General features: G+C 37.2%; 1 protein-coding gene across 1 annotated transcript in view; it reads right to left on the bottom strand.

The window, feature by feature from the left end:
* Positions 1-1,456, bottom strand: part of KLHL4 (kelch like family member 4) — a gene marked incomplete at both ends in the record, with an annotated part of 44,731 nt that extends 43,275 nt beyond the window's left edge. Inside the window, one exon of the mRNA XM_082323595.1 lies at positions 1,035-1,456. Within this exon, the coding sequence (XP_082179721.1) occupies positions 1,035-1,456 (422 nt within the window). The remainder of the gene's footprint in view (positions 1-1,034) is intronic.
* Between the last annotated feature and the right edge of the window lie 21,070 nt (positions 1,457-22,526).

Raw genomic sequence — 22,526 nt, 5'->3', positions numbered from 1 at the left:
TTTTTTTCTGTTCAGTCTGCAGATGTTCCCTACACCAGATGTACAACTTGAAAAATAATAACTGCTAAAAATACACAAGCTGTCAGCTTTGTTTTTACTGAGAGAAACTATAACTTCAAGTAAGATAGATTTGTATTTAAATACAATGTAAGAAACCTAAATTATTCCCAAAGACTGATGGCAGTCTCATCAAGTGGTGCAAATAATCACATTATAAATGAATAATTTGAGTCCAAGGTAGGGTAAAGGTGAGGTAAAGTTGTTGCTGTATAAGCTAATAATGCTGACATCAATTTGGGAAAAAAAATAATAAAAAATTAAAAGGCATGCTTAATCAAACAGCTGGTATTGATGTTTTCTTCTCTGTATTAACATCTTAAAAATAGCTCTTCCTTTGTGCTTACACCTTTAAAGTCTCATAGCTGTAGTGTTTTTTCACCTGACCTTGTAGAAAGTATTTGTCTCTTAGTATACTAAACAAGCTGTGAAAGTAATGTGATTTCATATAAACCTTTAAAAAAAGCAAGTCATGATGCTTCCTTTCCACTTAGTTCAAGGTTAATAATACTTGTCAAGAAGGCAGTAAAAAAAAGGCAGTGAGAAATCTGACAGACCGATGGCAACCACGCAGCCTGTGCACCTCCAGCAGCTCCCATTTGTCAGAGTTGCACCCATTGATAAAGTCAGAATGAGGACAATATTTCAGAAGGCTCATTTTTTCATTGCACTTAATAAATCAAGACAAAAAATTGAATATGCTGTAAACTGCAATAGAGGAAATTTGACAAACTGGCAGATTTTATTTTTATGGAGTAGTAACGAAATGCTGTGTCTTAAGCAAAGATCAAAATTTCATGACAAAGTTCCTGTTCATTTTTTTAATGTGAATGAGTTCCCATTCATTTGAGTGTGGGTGTGCACATATATAAAGTGAGACTAATGCAGTGAGGAACTCTGGTTAAAAACAAAGACAGTTTTAGGGAATAACTTGGATAGAAGTATGGCTTTCTAAGTGCAGACTTTAAAACTCCTACCTCTCTGCAGATTCATCTGAATTTTCTTCTGTGATCATCTGCAAGTCCTGTGTGGTTTTACTTGAATCTTCTTTGACACAGTTTTCCTCTGTGCTTGTTTTGGCAATATCCTCATTTGATCGAAGCTGTTCTATGAGATTTTGTTGATGCCAGGTTTGAATAGATCGGTGGTGCACTGGGGTTGGACCTGGCACGGGTGCCAGTATGTTGTGGTGGACAGGACTGCTGTTTTTCTTCAGCCCATTTCTGTCCCGAGAGTGGTTCTTCAACCTGTTCTGAACCGGTGTCCCTCTGTGCTCATATCCTTCCTGCTGATGGCAGCCCCCCGTGCCTGTGGAGCCTTGCGAGGGGTGACTGAACCACCTCCAGCGGAGCCTCAGGATCTGCTTCACATCAAACTCTTTCTTTCCAGATACTGACATTTTTTGCAGGGAAAAAAAAAAAAAAAAAAAGACAAAAGCCTATTCTTTTAGAAAGGAAATGGATTCTTTGTTATCTCTTGTGTTTCAACTCCTCTTCTTAAGAAAAAACAACAAAAGAACAAATACCGGTAGCTCTCTCCCTCTCTCTTCTGATTAATATACTGCAAGCTCTTCAAGCCGATGCTAAGCTGCTGCTAAGTGTATAGGTGGGAATCCATACTGACAGGATGATGAGGTCAGACCTTAAACAAGTAAATCAGCTTAGCACAGGAAAGCAGCAACCGTAACACTACCCAGCTGCTAGGCTTACACACTCACAGCACTATAGCACAGCTCCCTAATATATAACCTAGCCTCACATGATCCTAAGGGATCCTAAGCTGCAACTTAAGATGCAGAAAAGCACATACAAATAAAGTGACAAGACTTTCTGTCTCACGAGGTTTTCCATCAAGCCTGCTAATAAGCAATGCTGCATTTCACAGAAGATTTGCAGAGAATTCTTTTATAGTCGTCTTACGCAGATTTTTGGTAACGGTTCACTGTGAAACTATCCTGCAGTTCGTGTGGTTCCTTAAGGGGTTTGCATTTGTTTATCTTGCTGTGTAAAATTCCTACAAATGGCCTCAGTGTGGTAGCACTTACTTAAAAGAAAGAGGCATCGTTTGAATACATTGTGCAGAACCGCATGTATTTTCCTACCTACCGATAGATTTCTCGATATAATTACAGGGGTATGAGAACAGAGGGAGGGAGCTCAGGAAAATCAGAGATGTGCTCCCTGAATGACTATCTGTGGAAAACACACTGTTTCCTGGCTAAGTGCCTGTGTAAACACCCTTTGCCATCCTGCTCTTAATTTCTCACGGACAGTGAAACGAGTGTGATTTTTTTTTTTAGAAAACACCTTTCTTTTGATAGTGTACACTGTAACATGTTTTCAGCAAATTTAATAGATGACATATATTCATTCCCATCCATTCGTTAATAAGCAGGGCTATGAGAACTGTTCCCTGTGTGTTTTGAAATAATGTACACAGAACGTTTTCACATGCAAATTGAAAATAATTAAATGGACTGGATTTTTTTCTCATGTTATATTCTCCGCAGTTTGCTGATGATGATCTATACAACTGTAAGCAGTGTGCAGAAATAAAAAAGGCTGTGACACAGAGTCAGTAAAACAGGATTCAAAACTAAAGGAGGGTATCCCTCTCCAAGATATCTTCTTGCATCTCCTCTTCAGACCTTCCCATGTTAACTTCCTTTTTCTCTGTGTTGTGATTTTTTCTTCTTTTTTTTTCTCAACGCTACTGATGGGATGTTGAACCTTCAAACACTAAAATCTGCTTTCTTTTCTTTTTTGGCTGCATATAATGCAAACAGAGAAATGTTAAGTGGAGTTTTGAAAAGAAAAAGCAAAATGAGAGAATGGGACTAAGGAATCATCAGCCTTTACGCTGGGCTGTCAAGCTCCTATCCTATTCATGGTATTCAAGCAAATGATATGCAGTATCATCGACCGGATGCATGTGAGATAAATTACAGGACAAGTGAAGACAGTAAAATACTTGAAAGACATTATACTATTTAGATGCATAGAGGGAAAGAACAGACTTTGTACAAAAGAAAACCCATGAGAAAGAGTTGGCCATAAAAGGCAGAAAGGAAGAAGCTGAGGAAAGAGGGTATTTGACAGACCTAGCCAATGCATCTTTGATGCTACACAGAATATTGAGGCTGAGCTGTCGCAATTAAATGTACATTAACGTGTGATTTTGATAGTAGGGTAAGTGTCCATGACAGAACAAGAAAAATTTGGTTGCAGATAGGAATCCTTTCTTATATGAAAAAATAAACAATTTGTGGAGCTAAAACGCAAGCCCCGGCAAGCCTGGCTGCAGTCCTTTGGCATAACTGCTCCCATCGCTGACCCCAGTCCTCTGCTACAGGTTACTGTTCTCGCAGCAGTCGTCAGGGCTCGCATGTGCCTTGGCTGCTTCATTTAAAAGCCACGACTGAACCTCCAGCAAAGGCTGGTTATGCTCAGACACCAGCAAAGGCTGGTTATGCTCAGACACCAGCAGCTCTGAGGCAAGAACCATTCTGCTCCGCCGCTGTTCTTCCCAGCGCTGTGACTGACACAGCAGCGAAGACTGCCACATCGTCACATACAGACATCCCAAAGCGGCGCTGCTCCCCTCTGAAAGTAATACTCTATTTAACAATACTTCAGTAAGACAAACCCTGTTCTGTAATATTTACTTGAGAATGAAATGAAAGAAGGATTTCTGTGTTAGAATACCAGGCTGTAAGTGTTCTTGAAGGAACATATTTTTAAAAGACTTTATTTTATGTGTTGTAGGAATGGATAGAAGTTAGAAAACTTGTTCAACTTCTAAGAAGTTGTAATAAGAAGAAGGTATATAAAGGCCTGTTTGTGAGTTTAATAGGGGGTTTCAATTTAAGCTTGTTGAGGATATAAGCTAATAAGGAAGCTGCTCCCAAACTTGGGATTTTAAAGAATTTATAGGGAGTGAATGGGTAAGTGAAAATGCTGGCCATTGAGTAAGAGAGATTATTATATGTCCAAAAGTCAGCGTAAGATGTTTTCACACTTTAAAGATGACTTTTTGTAACAATCTGAAATTTTCTGGAGACACAAATGTTTCAGGTATTTTTTCTTGCATTACAACTATATAATATTTAATTTAATGTTTCTTAACTTTTTGATTTCAGTCTACACACCTATGAATGTTATTCCTTTCAATTTCATAAAAGTAATGAGACTTAGTGGTATCTATGTATATTCCTCAGGACTGCCTACATGGCAATCTGAGATCTGTTTTAAGGAGGGAGTCTCTATATACCAAGTTAATAAAACAGTTTATGACAAAATCTTGTAGAGGTGGACAGGGAACATGGTTTCTTGCTACTGTCTTAATCAGGTCATTGAGCTATCTCAGCAGCTCTGCCAGTTCCTCTTAGCAACAGCTCTGATACATTTAATCTGTATTTTTCACCATGTCACAAAGCTTCTGTTGGGTTCCTTTCCTTAAATCCTTTTTGTAGAAGTCATCCTTTACTCCGAGACATCATCAAAAGCATATTCCTTGAATTTTACTTGAGAATGTACAAACGCTACTTCTGTTTGTGAATTACTCTGTTTCCCACTAACTCAGTACATGTTTTGGCAGATGTAAAGTGTACCTAGCTAAAAATAAAATAGTAAAACTGGACATTTGCTGAAGAGACTGTCTTGCTCAAAAAGGCAGCTTGAGTCAGCACGGAATATGTTTCAGGTAGGGCATAAATAGATTATTTTTCACACAGCTTGTTACCGTTCTGGCTAAAATTTCAATGTGCTGTACTAGGACAGTAGAAGTGATTTGATAATCCAAAACTTCAGGCCTGAAATGATTAGAAGCAGGTATGTGGCATACGGCTGCACCATGTTTATACATATATATGCCACATACCTGCTTTTAATCTTTTAGATCTATCTTCTGCTGAGAAAACTAAGTTCCCTTGAAACTGAAAACAATGTGAGTGTTTACTTCTTGATGATTTCTTTTTAAATCTTTAACGTATTTTTAGGTTTATCTCTGACTGGGTTCAACCTTCTAAATGTGAAAAGATATAAGATTTTTCTGTTATTCCTATTCCTAATTTAATATGTTTGGTCTCATTTAGATAAATATCCACCATAACAACATTATTTTTCCCCTCACGGTTGGAAATCTCCAAAGAACAGGATTTTCTAGGGCTACAGCAAGTCTAGCCAGGGCCACCAAGAGGGTCAAGCAACTGGAGCATATGATGGATGAGGGGAGACTGCTAGAATATGATTTGTTCAACCTTATGAAGAAAAGGCTCGGGGCATCTTATTGCTGCCTTCAGGTACCTAATGGGAGAGTACAGAGAAGACAGAGCCAAGCTATTTTAGAGGTGCCCAGTGATAGGACTAGAGGCAACAGGCGCATGTTGGTACATGGGAAAATCAGATTAGAGATAAGAAAAACTTTCTGCCCATGAGAGTGATCAAGCAGGTGGGCAGAGGTTGCCAAGAGAGGCTGTGGCATCTCCTTCCTCAGAGAAAGTGAGACCCCAAATGGATTTGGTCCTGTGTAACTGCTCTAACTGGACGTGCTTTGAGCAGGTGGTCAGACTAGATGCGCTCCAGAGGTCCCTTCCAACCTGTTGTCCTGTGACTGTGTGACATGCCAGGGAGTGTTTGAGATGTTTATCTAACGGCTACAGTAGAGCCAAATAAAACTAGTGCGGTTGTCAGTTATGAGAGAGAGACATTTCTAGAAATCTCAACTCCAGTTTGGTAGCAAAACAGCTAAGTATCACTGCCTGCAGATATGGAGGATTTCTAACTGTTCATCCCATAGGAGGCTTGCTAGTAATTTGAGGAAAAATAAGTCTTTATTCTCTGAAAAACCTCCATTTGATTCAATGGGTATGAGTTTTGAGGAAGATCTTTGATCAGGTTAGGAAATCGCACTAAATACTATGGCAGACTGGCATCTAGCAGGAAATTGGGCATCATTTTAAGAGGTTTGTATAAACATGTTGAACTTCCAGATAATTTGAAAGGTATGTAGTAATAGTAACAGTCTGAATAGGTGTTTATAATAATTTTAGGATTACAAGTGTAAATACCCAATATGGCATTTGAATTAGCAAATTATAAAATGACTTTTATCATAAACTACCTGTGAGAAGAAACAGAATTTTCTTTCTGTCACAAACCATGTTTTAAATAAGCTTCAAAAATGACTTTTAGCTACAGCTGTCTCCCATGTTCATCTGCCAGCAAAACACCTTATAGAAAGGAGTTTTCTAATGCATTTCAAAATGTCTGGATTTTCTAGTTAATAACCTAGTAATTTTTATTTTTTTTTTGAGAATTTAAGCAAGTGGAATATATTCGTGCAGTTATGTAATGTTTATTCTCCTCTCAAAAGAGACATAGCAAATGATTTCTTATTCTTTTTCTGCTTGCCCTGAGCTTGTAGTACAGTGAACATATGAAAAGCCTATTAGAAAAATCTCTCTGTTCCCACAAGCCTAGCAAAGAATAATAAAAAGGAATCATCTAACTTTCTTGTAGAATAATTCAAGAAAGATACCGTTCGCAGTCTGTGAATCCAGGAGTATTGCAGGGACTAGGTTACTAGCAAGACGTAATGAAGTAGATCTTTGCTGGACGTGAGGCAGACCAGAAAAAATGGATTTTTTTGTTAGACAAAAGTCAAGGCTTGCTTTGGACCAGAGGTCTTCAATGCCAAGCTCACTGACCCAAATAGGAAAATTCTGTATATCCTGAATCAGACAATCAAAAAAGCAAGCTAAGCACAGAAAGTTTAGAATGTTTTCTCATATTTTTCAAGATATTTGATGTCTATTCTGACATTATATTTTTTAGAAAGTCAAGTTAATTACAAAATCATATCAATACTGTATACTCTACAGTGTTTGAATTTGGAGAAAACATCATAATAAGATCTATATATGTACAGATTGTTGGTAACTAAAGTCCTATGTAAAAAAGCTGTACACTCTCTACCCAAACACTGTATTCTACAGGGTCTTCACAGTTTGTGTACTCAGCCTGTGTACTTACACTGCATATGAGGCCAGATAAAGAGAACAAGAAGTTGAATATTTTTATTACGCTGTTTTGAAAACAGTGCTTCAAGAGAACTCCCATTAGTCCATCCTTTGTAAAAGAGAGATTCCAGGAAACATCTGCATAGCACACCACCAGCATTAACAGAAGTCAAAGTTAAATGGAAAGGAACATGACAAAAACAAAAACAAATAGCTATATTTAAAACCTGCAGGAAAGTTCAACTTTCTTTTAAATGAAAACTTTGAATCCCAGCAAACGCAAATCAGTTTAAGACAGTCAGTTGCTTTAGATACTTCCTACTAAAGGAGGCAGTAGAGATGATCCTCTTAAGGGAAAGTGTTGACACATTTAAACGCAATTGCTTCCTCAAATAACTGGAAACTGTACTAGAGATTGCAGCCCACCTACAAAGCTGTATGTCAAAACTGGAAAAAAATCACAGCATTTCTACAAGATCCAAGGAAAAAGAATGTGAGAAGTAAGCCTGGTATAAGTCTGATTAAGATCTGCTAAACAGGAAGAACATTGTCACCCTCAAAATGAAACCAGAATATTAAAGTGAAATAAGAAATAGCAAATATCCACTTTACAGCCAACTGGGAAGGGTCTCCCATGAACAAGCACTTGCAAGTGATGACACTAGTGCAGCAAAAGTAAGCTGGAACACATGACTTGAAATGAAACTCCTGTCACAGGTCAAGAACAAGATATAAAAGAATGGAAAAAATGTAAATACGTGCAAAGAAGTATAAAAACATTTCATACTGATTTTTATAATATTTTGTAAAATTTGAGTTATTTTTCTTGATTTTTCAAACTATTATGCTCAAGAAAAGCCAACCGTTGTGTTAATTATTTCATTACATACCGCTAAAATCAAGGACCACAACATTGTAAAATGGAAGAGGTAGAAAAACTTAATAATAGTTATGGATTTATTGAGACTGTGGAAGCCTTTTATCATGCTTGTTCTTATGCTGTATACAAAAATATTAGGTCAGTTGCCCAAGCTAACAAGTCTTTTCAACCAAAATATACCTATTATTTGCTGTCAGCGACTGAGGCAGATGAGAGAGAAAAGACAATTGCCAACAGATTTGAATAATGAAGAAAGGTGGTAAAGGCTTAGGGCCAGGTTTTTCCAAAACTATTACTTATTCTGGATGCCTTATTTGAGAGATCTGAGAAACAGAAACATGGCACTTTCCAAAGCACAGTTATTTAAGTGGTATTTTGTTGAACAGTTAAATATACTGTTCAGTTTAGAAAATCTTGTCTAAGTTTTTTCCCTGAAGTTTTACTATGGATGAGATGACCTCCAGCGGTCCCTTCTAACCATGCTATGATTCTGTGATCCTTACCCTGTCCAACACGAACAAGGAAAATGGTACTGTAAACGTGCTGCCCGTTCGCAGCGTCCATCTTTTCAGTCTGCAGGTATGCGGTACAGCTGCACCACAGCCCTTCTGCAAACTCGCTTCCCTTCTGCTGAAGCAGTGACTGGTCTAAATCTCTGCCAGCTGGGATGAGAGTTTGGAACGAGGTATGCTGGGGGTGGTTTTCCTCAGCTCCTTCCCCGGCTACTTATCAAGTCTGCAGACTTTCTTGATATAGCACATGTATACACTCATGGAATTTTTAAGAAAAGAAATTATAGAGAACTACTACTCTTATAGAAAATTTGCCCCTTAAGAAAAGTAACACTCCCAACTATCACGAAGGATTAGCAGAGCCAGAAAAAGGCAATCTGTAGTTTTGCATGTACAAATGGTGCTTTGCATACTATCATATGTAGAGTAGAAAGCTAATAGGTGCATTTTGACTTTCTAAGAGCCCATTTCTAAGAAAGCATTTTTCCAAGGGGATTAAACAAGCAACTTTTGCCTTAAAGTAACTTTAAATATACTCAAGATGAAAAAATCCTTATGAAATCTCCAAGGTGAAATTTCAAACTTAATTTTTTTTTTTTTTTTGAGGTATAAAATTACATTTCTAGGAAATGTTTTGTTCTGCATGTCTCAGAAACAGGTGTACTATATTACTTCGTGAAAAGTCCTATTGCTCTGTTTTCAATTTTTACTAATTAAGTATGAGCAAAACTTTGTAGTCTGCAGAGATGTTAGCCTGAATTTAATTATTTAAGGGTATTGTTTGTCTGGATGGTTAGGTCTTTGCTTTTAAGTTCTGCAGGTATTTAAATAAATTCTATTATTTTATTGATCTTTGTTGAAGGGAAGTATGACTTAGAGCTATCTATGACCTAAAATTGGAAAAACTATTCAAAACAAAAATTATCTTCTATGCAAAATCAAAACAACGGAACGCAGAACTAGTAATTGTATTTGTAATAGAAAAATCTTAAACTGGATTTCAAAACAGAAAGAGAAGGCATGAGGGGAAAATATTTTTTACAATCAGTTTCCTACTGCCAGTAAGTATGGTCACCTACCAACTGAGAACACAGTATAAAAAGACAGTATGACATATGTGCTGTCACTAATCAGTGGGAAACTCTGCACCATTTATGGCTTTAAGGTCAGCAACATACTAATCAATCTATCACTTCATAGGCAGTCAATACAAACTATATAGATTACAACTAATGTTCACAATGTTACTGTATCCTAAGCAAGCTCCTAAATTAAAAAAAGAATGGGATCTTGACAATCAAACTTTGTTATTATTAGCATAAAGCTGTTACAAGTCACTGTGTGTTACGCTATGAGGTAACCACTAGCTACTGCAAATAATGTAGGGGTAATCTCTCAAGGAACTGAGGAGGGAGTAAAAGCCATCATCGGTAATCCAAGTTCAGTTCAGGAGTGATACAGTGACATAGTCTATACATTAATAGACGTTATTCTAATACAATCAATTTTCTATGTGTAGAAGATAATAAATATATCACGTGCAGTATTCTGAATCCCTTGTCCCAAAAGATTTCAAGCAAGCACTTTATTCATTTGAATCTCTCACTAGTTACTACCTGTTTCAGCATAACTTCTAGCATTACTCTACTAGTAATAGGCTGCCTTCTGTAAGAACTCAGTGTCTTGAAAGTTCATCTCTTTAAGTTACAACTCTTCTTTCTTAAGCTTGTTTCTTATTACAAACATTACCACAAGTTTGACCTGCTTAATGTAGTTTGTATAAGATGTCTTGTTGCCTCTATTGACCTCTAAAATACACCGAATAAAAACTACCCTCCCTGCTACTTAGTAGTTAATAAGAACCCATAAAAGAAGTGTGTTGACATCACTAAACTCTCCATATAACATGCCACGTTTTTGTAGTATGAGGGGACAGCAAGCTTTTGTTTTCGGTGCTAACTGATTTAATATTTCATATGTTGTTTTCTGGAAACTGCACAAAGTACTTGGAAAAATGTCTTGTGTTTTAGAAATGCAGGAAACATTGCTTTTCCCCTACTAACTCCAAGTAGCGCACAAACGTCACACCTCCTAGAAATAAGTGCAAAGTTGAATCCTAATGTATCTACTGTTGAGTCAGAAAGGATCTGTCAGGTTGCTTTTTTTTATTATTATTTGGAGTTTTGTTTGTTTGCTTATTCTTGAAGTATTCTACTAGTTCAAGTACTCCAGAATAAATTATTTTCGTTCTTCTCTCACTGGCCCTTAATTATCTTCTGCAAGAGTACTTTCTATAGAGTTTGAAGTAAGGTAAGCCTTTCTATTGTAAGAAAAGAGACGTGAACAGCTCATTGGCAAGATGCATGCATGAATGAACTTGTTAGTCCCATACTGCAATAACATTGAACACTAGGTAGGCAGCTATGATCTAAATATAGTTCGTCTTCATTACTGTTCATGTAAAAAAAAAAGTATACTAACCAAGCAATTGGAAATTGAGCTATGTACTGTGAAATACAAACTGTTGTATGTTTTAATTCCATTTTACTGAGATGACATTCTCCTTTTTGATAGTAGTGTTTCCAATTTACAAAAGCAGTTACTACAAATAGAAACTGAAGCAAATGCAAGTATGTCTGCATTGTTTCTTTACTAGATGCCACCAACTTAATTCTACACTGCTTCCTATGTGAATTGGCATAGAACTTTTTCTTTTACTAATAATCTGAATCAAAAGGGAAAACAATTACCTACACAACATGACTGTGAAAATGTAGTGTTGAGAGCTATGGAGATATTCCAAGCAACACTATTTATAGTTTTTATGTAAATCTATACTAGGCTGTATCACAGAAAAGCGTATCCTTACCTTTTTCTGCTATAGTGTCATAGAATAATTCTGGTTGAAATGGACCTCAGGAGCTCTCTGTCCCAACCTCCTGATCAGCACAGGGACAGACATGAGGTCAGAGCAGGTTACTCAAGGTTTTATCTACTTTCGTCTTGAAAACCTCTAGGACAGAGGCATCAGAACACTTCTGGGAAACCTGTTCTGATGCTTGACTGTCCTAACAGTGAAAAAGTTGTTCTTATAATGGGTCTGAACCTCCCTTGTTTTAATTTATGCCCACTGCTTGATGTCTTTCCTCCTCCTACCATGCTCTGTGAAGAGCCTAGCTCAGTCGTCTTGATGACCTTTCTGTAGGCACTGGGAGGCTGCTGAAACTGTCTCCTCCAGGCTGAACAAGCCCTGTTCCCTCAGCCTTTACTCTTTGGGCAAGTGCTTCAGCCCCCAACCATCTTGATGACCCTCTGCTGAACTCACTTCAGTTTATCAATATCTTTCTTTTGCTGGTGGCGGGGGGGTGTGGAAATTTGGCAGTATTCCATATGTGGTCTAATGAGTACTTAGTAAGTAGTGGAATGGTAGATGCAACTTGTAATTGCATTTATTACGTGTCACAGCTGTATTAAAACAAGCATTGATTCTTAGCATATGATGACATATATTCCATAACCGTAAAAGGAACATGATAGTTACGGTCATGTCGAAAATACTTGAATTTTCGGCTTATTCACTGGTAATAGCAACCCTTATTTATCCACCAGTTATTATCATTGGATATTAGAGTATGGAAAGGATCTGGCATACCCTCAACAAAACCTAGTATTTAGCTTTGACACTTGTCAGTATAGGTCTGTATCATATGCCATCTCAGAGCCTTGACAGAATAAGGACTTATGCCCAAGGTCAGTCTTCTCTGGTAAGTTTTTGAATGTGACTCTTGTTCATTGTCTCTTAAAAAGTAATAAATGCTGCCTTTAATTTCAAGAGATGGAGGCCCTTGAGGCAGTTGTATTTCTGTGCATTGTAGAATGTAATGATTCTTAGATGCATTTAGTTTTTAATCCCACAAATGTCTTCTGAGGCTCATGAAAGGCACTGTATATGTCAATAAAAAATTCTTAGAACGTGTGGCTATGCATCTCCTCTGAATCATTGACATCAGAGGTTACAGAGCTCTTCAATTATTCATGGAAAAATGACCTGCCTTGGGGCAGGTGTTTGAGGGGTCTGAGGCAGTCACTTCAAGTCTTTCTCCTCAATAACTTATCTAACTTCCAGTACACATATTGATTCGAACACAGACACACATTCAAGTTCATACAGGCTGGCTTGTTTTATCTCCAAGCATGGAAACAGGCATCCTGGTATACCATCTTGTTTACCTTTAGCTTAACACAGTGAATCATGCAATTTTTTACAAGTGAGGCAAATAAGTTTGAGGCTGTTACAGTTGGGTTTTTGTAGCGTAATGATCCATCAACCTTTTTTCTACCTTCAGTTTCCCTCCCAGTTGTCATCAGTTTTCCTACCAATTTTCCCAGGTGTTTGATCTCTCCTTTGTGATGCCATAAGAATGCAAGGGACAGAACACTTCTTAAAATCATATGATTACAAGCATCACAGTCAAAGCTCATCTGAAAAAGTGCTGTAAATCACATCCTTGCCAGCGAACTGTCTCACAGCATCCTAACACCATCCTTTTGGTCATGTCACTTGTAAAAGCATGCAATAACCCAATTTTTCCTTTGACGAAAAGCCATAAGGATCCACATCACAATATTATTGTCGTTCAGCCTGGCTCTAGCTGTTGTCAGCTGCCAAGACGCCTCGAGGCTGCACTTTTACTCTGTCGTGCTAGCCCAGAATATAAAAACAGAAAAACACATTTAAACCATACAAGTCCTATCCTTCTCATGCAAAAAACTTTGTTTCTTTCATGTTTGCAATTTTTAGAATAGACAGCCTCAGCATCTGTATTTTGGTGTCTAAGAAATTTTTAGTAAATGTTTTCATATTTTCTGGGGAAAAACCATAGATGCTGTACATATCAGTACTGTGTCATAAGATGAAAACTGGAGAACTGATAGTAAAATGTAGTATGTTTTATCTTAATATATATTCATTAATAATAAAAAAGGTACTAAACAACGTAGTGATCAAATTTGCAAGTGATAGCAAATTTCAGGGAGAGAGGAATAACATGAAACCTCCAGAAAGCACAGATCACTGAATACAACACAGAATATTCTGAGGCAAAGCCTATTAATGACAGATTCCCAAAGAAAGAGAGAAATACAGCCTGCTGAAAGAGAAACAGAAGAACCGAACCCAACACATTAAATCAGATTATTTAGCATAAAATGGCTGAAAAATCCAGTTACAGACTAGGACAGGGGTGTGATGGAGGATAACATCTCTTGATTTAGTGTAGATTATGCTGTCTTAATTTTTTTCAAAACTTCATCAATAGTCTTATTCGATACAGTCCCATATCTCTTAATCTTGAATGTGAATTTCGCTGTGGCCCGTGCCATCCCAAACATCAATGATGCGAGAGGATTTTCTGTAGGTGCAACAATCAGCGTTTCTGTGTTAAAGGCTGTAGACAAGCAGTCCTTAAGACAAAAACTTAAATTCCATTTTAAGTGTCCAGCTCAGTTTTGGGTGTTTGAGTGAGACTCGGTCTATCCTGCGTGTCTGGAAGACAGCACCTCTGCAGTGCTGTATTGGGCAGCAGGCATTTCTGGTACTTCTGTGATAACGTCCGGTAGCACCGTTTCCCGAAAGGTCCATTATCGAACTGTAGACACAGACGCAGAACAGCAGTACCCCGTCGTTGATATATGTGTACTGGTGGGATTTGGCAATGGAAGGTAGCCCTTCTCTCTTTGATTACGGAAAATACTTGCAGCTGCATACATTAACTGTAGAAATTTTTGAGATAGCAAAGAGAGCGCTGTTGTAATAAATTAAGTCATATTGCAAACACACTGCCAGAGATCTGTTCTAGAAGAAATTAAGCCTAGCACGCTTCCTGAAATGAAGCTTCTGCTGAAATAAATTGGTAATATCTAAATAATATAGTTTAGCATATGTCACAAACAAGAGAGATGCTCTTGGTGGATTATGTCAATGTAAAAGGCTGTTTACAACAAATCATTTTGAGGTCTCAATTTTAACATCGGGGTCATAAGGTACTTTTGCTTTGCTTTGGAACACATTTTAAGGTGCTTGATACAGTTGGAGTGACAGCATTTGGCATTTTGGCTTACTGAGTTTCCTAAATTAAGTTACTGATAATACCTCTTGTTAGCGAATAGCTGATGGCTTTACTCTTTCCTGATACAGTGAACATTTAGGAATACTAGATGCTATCACCATTTTAATGTAAAATACAATTGACTTTAAAGAACAAAGTCTGTAATTGTGGTGGTGTTAATGTGGAATTCATGATCACGGGAAAAAATATACCCACCGAATTCCACTGCTTTAAAATACAAGATTTAGCTAACCATTGAAACATATAGAAAAGGCTTTGACATGTGACTGCCTCTTAAGCACTGTTAGCGGTTCTTTTTTTTTTTAATGCTTTATTTCATAATTTTATGTCTCAAGTTAATGAAAATGTTATGAGAGAAACCAGTGGGAAAAGAAAAGCTATTTGCCTCTCCTTACTTAATAACTCCATCTTGCTGATCCATTTAGGTATTTTTTTCCCTCTGAAATTGCTTTCTGTATGCGGGAACACACCTCATTGTTTTTCTGCCTGACACAGTCTAATCATTCTGGCTTGCAGACCTCTCCCTTACACAATAACAAGTACATGCCACAGAAAAGACATTGCTGTATTACTAGGACATATAGTCCTCTTGAAAATAACACATATTTTATTCTCTAGAGGAAACAATACAGAAATTCTAAAAATCTGTTGTGTGATTCATATCATTTATATGTTAGGATCTTTAATCACATTCTTTTCACAGTTTTGGTAGAGTCCAAGAAGCTTTAATAAAAAGGTGACGATTACTCTGCCTATTTTTTTATACCACTATAAGAATTCTTTCTGCAACAACCTGCAAAATTACAGCTGCCTTTTCGCCTAGCTCTGAGGTGGAGAATTCTTTAACTTAAGTATCTTATTTTTGTCAATATTTTGATTAACACTGCACAAAACTTTTTATATAACTCATTAATTTTTTTCAGTTTTCTTTTACTTTTTGGGTTTTATATAGAACTATATGCTTATAATACATTTGTGTGAGCATTAAATGTTGAAGAAACTTGTTAATTCTACCCTGGGGTTTTTTTGTTGGTTTTTTTTTTTTTTTTTTTTTTTATTCCAGGAGTATCAATTAAGGCCTAATGAAGGAAACCTTGTTTAAAAAAGCAAAATGAAATATACAGCTAATAACCAAATTGACGACCAGAGGGCATTTTAAATTCTTTGGCAGTATTCTTCCAATCAGTACTGAACTGGGGTGGTTCCATGATCTTCAGCATTGCTGGAAGTAAAGTTCAACTCATGTAAGTCTCATCTTACAACAGTTTACACCTGATAATGGAGACAGATAAATTCACTTGCACAGAGAGACTTCTAATTTACATTTAGGATTGTAAACATATACAGTCTATATTCGTTAACTTATATTAATGTATCTATTGCACTAACCCAAAAGTTTTATACAAAAAGCCAAAAAATAAGAGATCATTTTTATAACCAAGACTGTAACTACATCTTTTATAGAACAAAAGCTACTTATGTAGTCTATTGAGTACTTTTAATAATCTGATGTAATGTGTTGCATATCAGCTCTCCATTCTGAACATCCTTCCTTCCTTTAGAAAAAAAGAAGGTTTTTTCCCCCAGTATCTTGCTAAGTAGTTTATTTCAGATAGTAAGCTATTTTAAGTACATAATGCTTCTTGCCTTTTACTTGTACTGTGTTCTATGATGGTAGATTCTCTGATGTTCTTTTCAACTGCATGAAGATTACAGACTTTATTAAAGTACTTAAAAGTTGTATAGCTGAGCTTTACATAGATGGCAATGATACATTTTCTTATCTCGTCCGGTTTTAGATATTTAAAATTCCAGTCTATTAATTTTGGCATAGATATTTGGATTAATTGAATTAATTGAATTAATTGAGAGTACAGAAGAATTATAATTCTCTGATAATCTGCAATTCCTACATATAGTTTTGTATTTTGTGTACATTGCACACATTCTGCAATTAGTCATACATTGTAAACATCTGGACAATATTTTTCTTCCCCCTTCAGTAAAGAACGTATAAAGTCAAAACACTGCCTTTCTGAGGCTCACATCCGTCAGGAAAAATTGCACCTTCCTGATATTTTCTGGTTCCCTCTTGGTAAGACTCTTTGGTCTGTATCCGACTTGCTCTCACCACACATTACTAACTGGGCTGACTCTTTAGCATGACTCTAGGTTTGCCCTTTTAGAATCATAGAATCATTTAGGTTGGGAAAGACCTTTAAGATCATATGTGTCTGGTTTCAACATTAGTTGATTCTCCAGTCCCCTCAACCCTTTGAGGCCTTGCTGCTGGCATCTGCCAGGCCCCTGCAGCTTGAAGCAGCCAACGGGACCAAGGTAGGGCTGGGACCACTGACTGGCAGAGGCCTCGACTTCATTTCTGGGGTGGACAAGGCCCTGCAGAGCCCCGATGGCGCCGGGGAAGGGGGGACCTCTGTGGGGAGCCTGGGAGAGGCGACAGAAAGAGAAACCTGGCAGGAAGGGTGAAAGGGATAACTTAGATTTTTTTTTTTTTTTTTCGGTCCCCAAAATAACTACAATAGTTGGAGCACAAAGCAGGGCAGGAGGGAAGGCCCTGCTGTGCAGTAACCCTGCAGAGAAGTGACTCTTCAACGTTCAGGTCAGCGTGGGCTCCTGTGACGGGAGTTGTTCGGAGGCACACAGTCAGAAAGGATTTTAGGCTCTTAACCATTAAGAGCATTCCCCATCAGGAGCCCAATGGGGTAGAAATGCAGCAGCCCTGTTGTTTTTTTTGCCCTTTGCAGCAGGTGTGTAACGGCCTTGCTCCCCCACCACAGGGAGTGAGGAAAAGAGGCTTCTCCAATCCCGCACAAACATTTATCTATACCAAACATCACGCGTTGCCAGCACGTAGTTAACTCATTCAGCTAGATGCACAAATCGGCTTTTGCAAGACTGAGAGCTAAACAGCAAAAGAGCTGCATCCTTGGCTGTACACGTTAGTGGAAGCTCCGCGAAGGCTTTACCGTAGGAGATTGCCTCCCGGAAACCGAACTGCAAGCTCGTCGCCTGGCTGCATTTGAGCAGGACAAAGAAGTACATATTTAGTACAAATACAGTATTTGAATTGTCAGCATGTAGGAACTCATAGTTTTACTTGGTGCTACTACGATATTTAAGGATAGGCTTTACTTTGTGTCACCGTTTTCATAGCTGTTCGCAGAACTGTTTGGAGACATTACTCGCATGTGATACTGATGTATGGCAGCAAAATATGAAAGAAGGAATGAGGCAAAACTAATAGGTCTGGCCTAGTCTTTACAAATTTTAATTAGTGTTCATCAACTGCTGCTGATACTCAGCCCAGCCCAGGTTTTGTGAATTAGCACATAACACCCATGGAGGGCTTTGCAGTGCAGGACACATCTCAGCTGAGTCTCTCAGAAGGGGGGGATGTGGGTTTGAAGGACAGAATTCAGAGACTTTTCAAACCATTGGACATGCTTTGTGTGGCACCTGAAGCCATCACCATGCAAACGGGCTCTGCCTAGCAGGAATGAGACATATTAGAAATGCTGCATGGGCCCTCCCAGGAGGGCTGCAAGACACAGGTGTGAAACCATCGCAGCCCAAGGATTAAAAAAACATGCTTGGAAAAAAGAAATGAAAGAGAAATATCAGATTCTTTGTTGAAGCCTGTTTAAAATATTCTGTCAGCAGTGTAAAATGATGTCAAATGGATCAGAGCCGCAATCTCAATTTTTAATGAGATAAGCTGAAATGGGAAGATCTCAGGCACCTGCTCCAGGTCAGCGCAAAATTGTCTTTACATTATGTTCTCTTTAGCAAGCTTTAAAGTAATTGAAATAGATTATCCATTTCCCTGTAAAAGAGACAGCATTGAAGTAACATTTTCTATCAACAGGGTAGCTTTCTTTAATGGCAAACTAAGCTTTCTTTTTTGTGTGTGCACAATTGTTCTGTCATTCCTATAAAGAATTGAGTGCTGAATTCCATAGCATGATTAAAGCCTTTCCTTAATTTATTTTTTTTTAAGTCAAGGCAGTTTATTTTATTCTTTATTTTCTCTATCTTCCTGATTTTCCTGAAAGCCAGTTTTGATGTTTTTTCCTATGTTACCCCTAGGCTGAACGCACATTTCCCACCTCTTCAGTTTAGCAGAGGAATAGGAACACAACTAGGTGGAAATTCCTGTGTTGTGTTGTGTAAGCCACACAGTTCCATTAATAGCCTGACTAATATAAACAGTTCCATTTTGAGTTTGAGACAGTCTTCTGAATTGCTTGTTTTTAAAGCAAATAAACATAATATAGAAACTGTTAAAGAAATTCCTTAGCAGGAAATTATAAGGTCCACCAGTATAGTCATTAAGTTTGGTCCATTCTTTTTCAGTCTTGTCAAAAACCTATTAGGTTTCAGTGGGTTCTCCCCAACCCATAAATCTTGCCAGACATCTCTTATTTCTTAATTATTGTAGCATGGACTGTTGGTTTGCAGATGTCGTACAGTAATTTAAAATGTCAGGGTTACATGGTTTTAGGTGATTATTTGTGCCACTGAGGCTGTGCTACAAAACTCTAAGTCTTATACTTGCTTTCTTGGCTAGTTTACGGTACAGCTCTCATTACTTACATACAGTTGTGAAAACATTTTGGGTGAGAGAAATAAGCCTACTATGTATTCAATAACTATAGACTATATTTTGCTCTGTTTTATCAGCCATAAAAGTAAAGGTAAGAAGATACTTCCCATACTTGCTGTTATTTTTAAGTATTTGGAGTAGATTTCAATTTCTCACTTGTCTCCTTGTACAGGTACAAAATCAGGTCTGTGAGTTTGTGCAGCTACAGATACGAAATAATTCAATTCCTAATAAGCAAAAGCAATCTGTCTAAAAAATTAGGATTTTTTCTGACAAAAATGTAGCAGTATTGATCTTAAAGTTGCAATGACAGTATGTACTGGGTTTTCAATCTAAGGCTCTAAGAACCTCTTCAGAAATCTTTTCATGATTTCTTAGAAAAGTAATATGCTGTCGTCTTTGCTTTAAAATATATAAATCACCTTTATGCTCTCCGCGACTCTTCTCTCATTAAAGCAGGGACCAGAGAGAAGATTGCCTCAATAATTAACTTGGCCTGACCGTTGTCCATGCCCCTACATGTGTATCATCCAGGAAAGAAGTGCTTTGGGACAGAAAACATATTGACTATACCAAAAAGTGGCCATGCTCCCAATCCGCAGTTACAGGCCAAAGCCAATCCTTCTTCATTCTGTTTCACTGGGTAACCAATACCTAGCAAGAATACATCCCTGAGTAGAAGAAAATCTCAAAAGCAAGTAATGCAATATTTCTGTCTCCTCAGTACGCTTTCATCGTGGCACTGGGTAGGGTGACTTTAGTGGAAGGGTTTTTGGGCAGAGGATATTTGATTTACTGGAAAATAACGCAATGGTTCACAACAGATTAGTGCAACTGTTAAGATACTTAAATTTTACTCTTAAAATAAGGTACTCAAAATTACATAGCTTTTCTTTGACTAGTGTATATTTGCCTAATGCACTTTTGTATTTCAGAAAAACTTGTTGCCAATAAATTCATCTGGGTAAATATCTCCCCTCACAAAAAACACATGTTCAGTAAATTTTTAGTCAAATGGAAGAATGTCATGCAAGCTTGTCAGGCTGTGTATGTGCTTTCATAGACGGCTGATGCCAACAGGAAACGCAATTCTGTAAACACCCTCATTTAAAGTCAGTCTTAGCTGTGAGAGAGCAGAAGCTCAAACGTTCTGTGTTTTTTATCAACTGTTCAAATGATTTAGGTAGGTAACTAACTACATTCAAGATAGCTGTAGCGGTTCTGAGAAGTATTTTTGCTGTCTTATGATCAGGACCATGAAAGTAAAGTAGGTATTATTTCGTGCTTGTATTAAAAATAAAAAAAAAAAAAAAAAAAAAAAAAAAAAAAAAAAAAAAAACAAACAAACAAACAAAAACACGAAAAAACAAACCTGCTTTCCTGTTGAACTTGTAATATAGCATCTCCAAAGTTAGAAGATATTTGTCTCCTTTGGCAAATGTGCCTTTCTGCATTACTAATGTGTATTTGAAAAAAAAAAAAATAAAACTAATAAAAAAATCATTGATATACAATGTCAGTGAGACATTGGCAGCTGATTGTATCAGTAATGAGAGAATTTTCTAAAATGTCACAATTATGTTATGGGATAGGATGGAGTTTATTCTGCTTTGAAAAGCTGTGAATGAAACTGCTAAAATTTCTACCTGTCTCTTTTCTGGAATTAATTTTTAAAATGACACTGTGAGGACTTTTTTACTTGAACTCCAGAATATACTTTGGGAGGTTTTAATTTACTACTTCTCTGATCTGAATCTGTAAAGCCCTTACGTGCTCAAAAACTTGCGGGAACCAGTGAAACTTGTGGACACCACTATGTCATCAGAATTTATAAGTATAATTTATAGAGAATAAGGTTTTTACTAAGGTATTAAAGACAGGATAATTTCTTAAAATTACTGCAGAGGAAATAATGTGAGTCTTAAAAAGTCTTCTTTTGTATCACTTGTGTGCGTGGAACATTATCCTTGAACTTTCCTGTAAAGATTCAACTACGTTGCCATAATCTGTTAACAATAAACACATTTGCAGATGTGCAGACGTATAATTATAGGAAGTACAAATAAGACTCCTGTGTTAAACATAGCACAACAGAGAATCAGGGAGGTTTATGATTTAAGTAGTTTAAAAGATTTTTTTTTGTAGCTTATGAAGGAGATTGTTTGCTTTAGGAAAGTACATACAATAATAATACATGCGCTTAGTGCAGAAAGAGATGAAACAAAGCAATTATTCTGCTTTTAGTCAATTATGTTATTTGTATAACGAGCCACCTAGAATAAGATATTTCACTAAGATACTTCTTTAAAAATATTTTGTGAGGCAATCTGATTTATATTTCATGCATGACTCAGCCAGACCTGTTGTGCTTTATGATTTTTGTCCCCGTTATATTGCTTTTGCAGCAAACAGATCTCAACGATCTAAAACTTTTGGAGAAAGCTTTACATACCACAACATGAAATTGCTAAAGGCAACTTCCTCGTGCTTTATAGGATTTCACCATTCATGTTGTGACTAAATTGAATTTATTTGTAATCCATTACATAACTTCGGTATAGTGGTGTTATCTGTGGAGAAACACTCTAGTGATACAGAACCATCAGGTTCTGAAAGAGAAAAATAGGCAAGAGCAAATGCTGGATTCAGAATCTGTATATTTTTGCTTTTGAGAAACCTTCTGAATGAAGAAGAGCACACTTTCTGAAGACTTGTCATCACATTCATTTTGATTCATGCTCCTTTTTTCAGAGAACACAAACTGCCTCCTTTACTTAGCACAACTAAGACATGATACTGGTCTGTGCTGCGGGGTTCTCTAGCTGCTGAACGGTGCAAAGGTGCTGCACAGGCATTTCGTTTCTAGCATGAAAAAGCAAGATGTGCAAGGCAGACCGTGCGTTTTGAAATTCTGGTCTGCTGACACCTTGCCAGCTGTTGTAGGGATTATTGCATTTGCTTGACAGTGAACGGTTTGAGAAAATCCATAGACATAGCCATCACTGAGAGGGATTCTGAGGATGATGATGATCTTCCTTATCTGAAATGCCGGTGATTGTTAAACTGCATCTCTTATTTTTAGCTGATTCCAAGTGTGAGCCCTTTTTGAAGACTAAGTGGAAAGAGATCGACATTCTTAAGAAAAAAACCCTTATGTACTGTATCTCCTGTCACTCTTTCTCTGTTTAGGGTTTTTGAGTTGTTACAGATCGTTGGGTTTTTTTCATTATGATACAGATTAAATATATATTATCTGTTTGAGAAATTAGACCTGGGAGATGGAAACCCAAATTCAAATGCTTTAACA

The sequence above is a fragment of the Platalea leucorodia genome, assembly GCF_965183815.1.
Source record: "Platalea leucorodia genome assembly, chromosome: 10".
Lineage (NCBI taxonomy): Eukaryota > Metazoa > Chordata > Aves > Pelecaniformes > Threskiornithidae > Platalea > Platalea leucorodia.
Note: the sequence above shows the minus strand (reverse complement) of the source record. Positions and strands in the feature narration are given on the sequence as shown.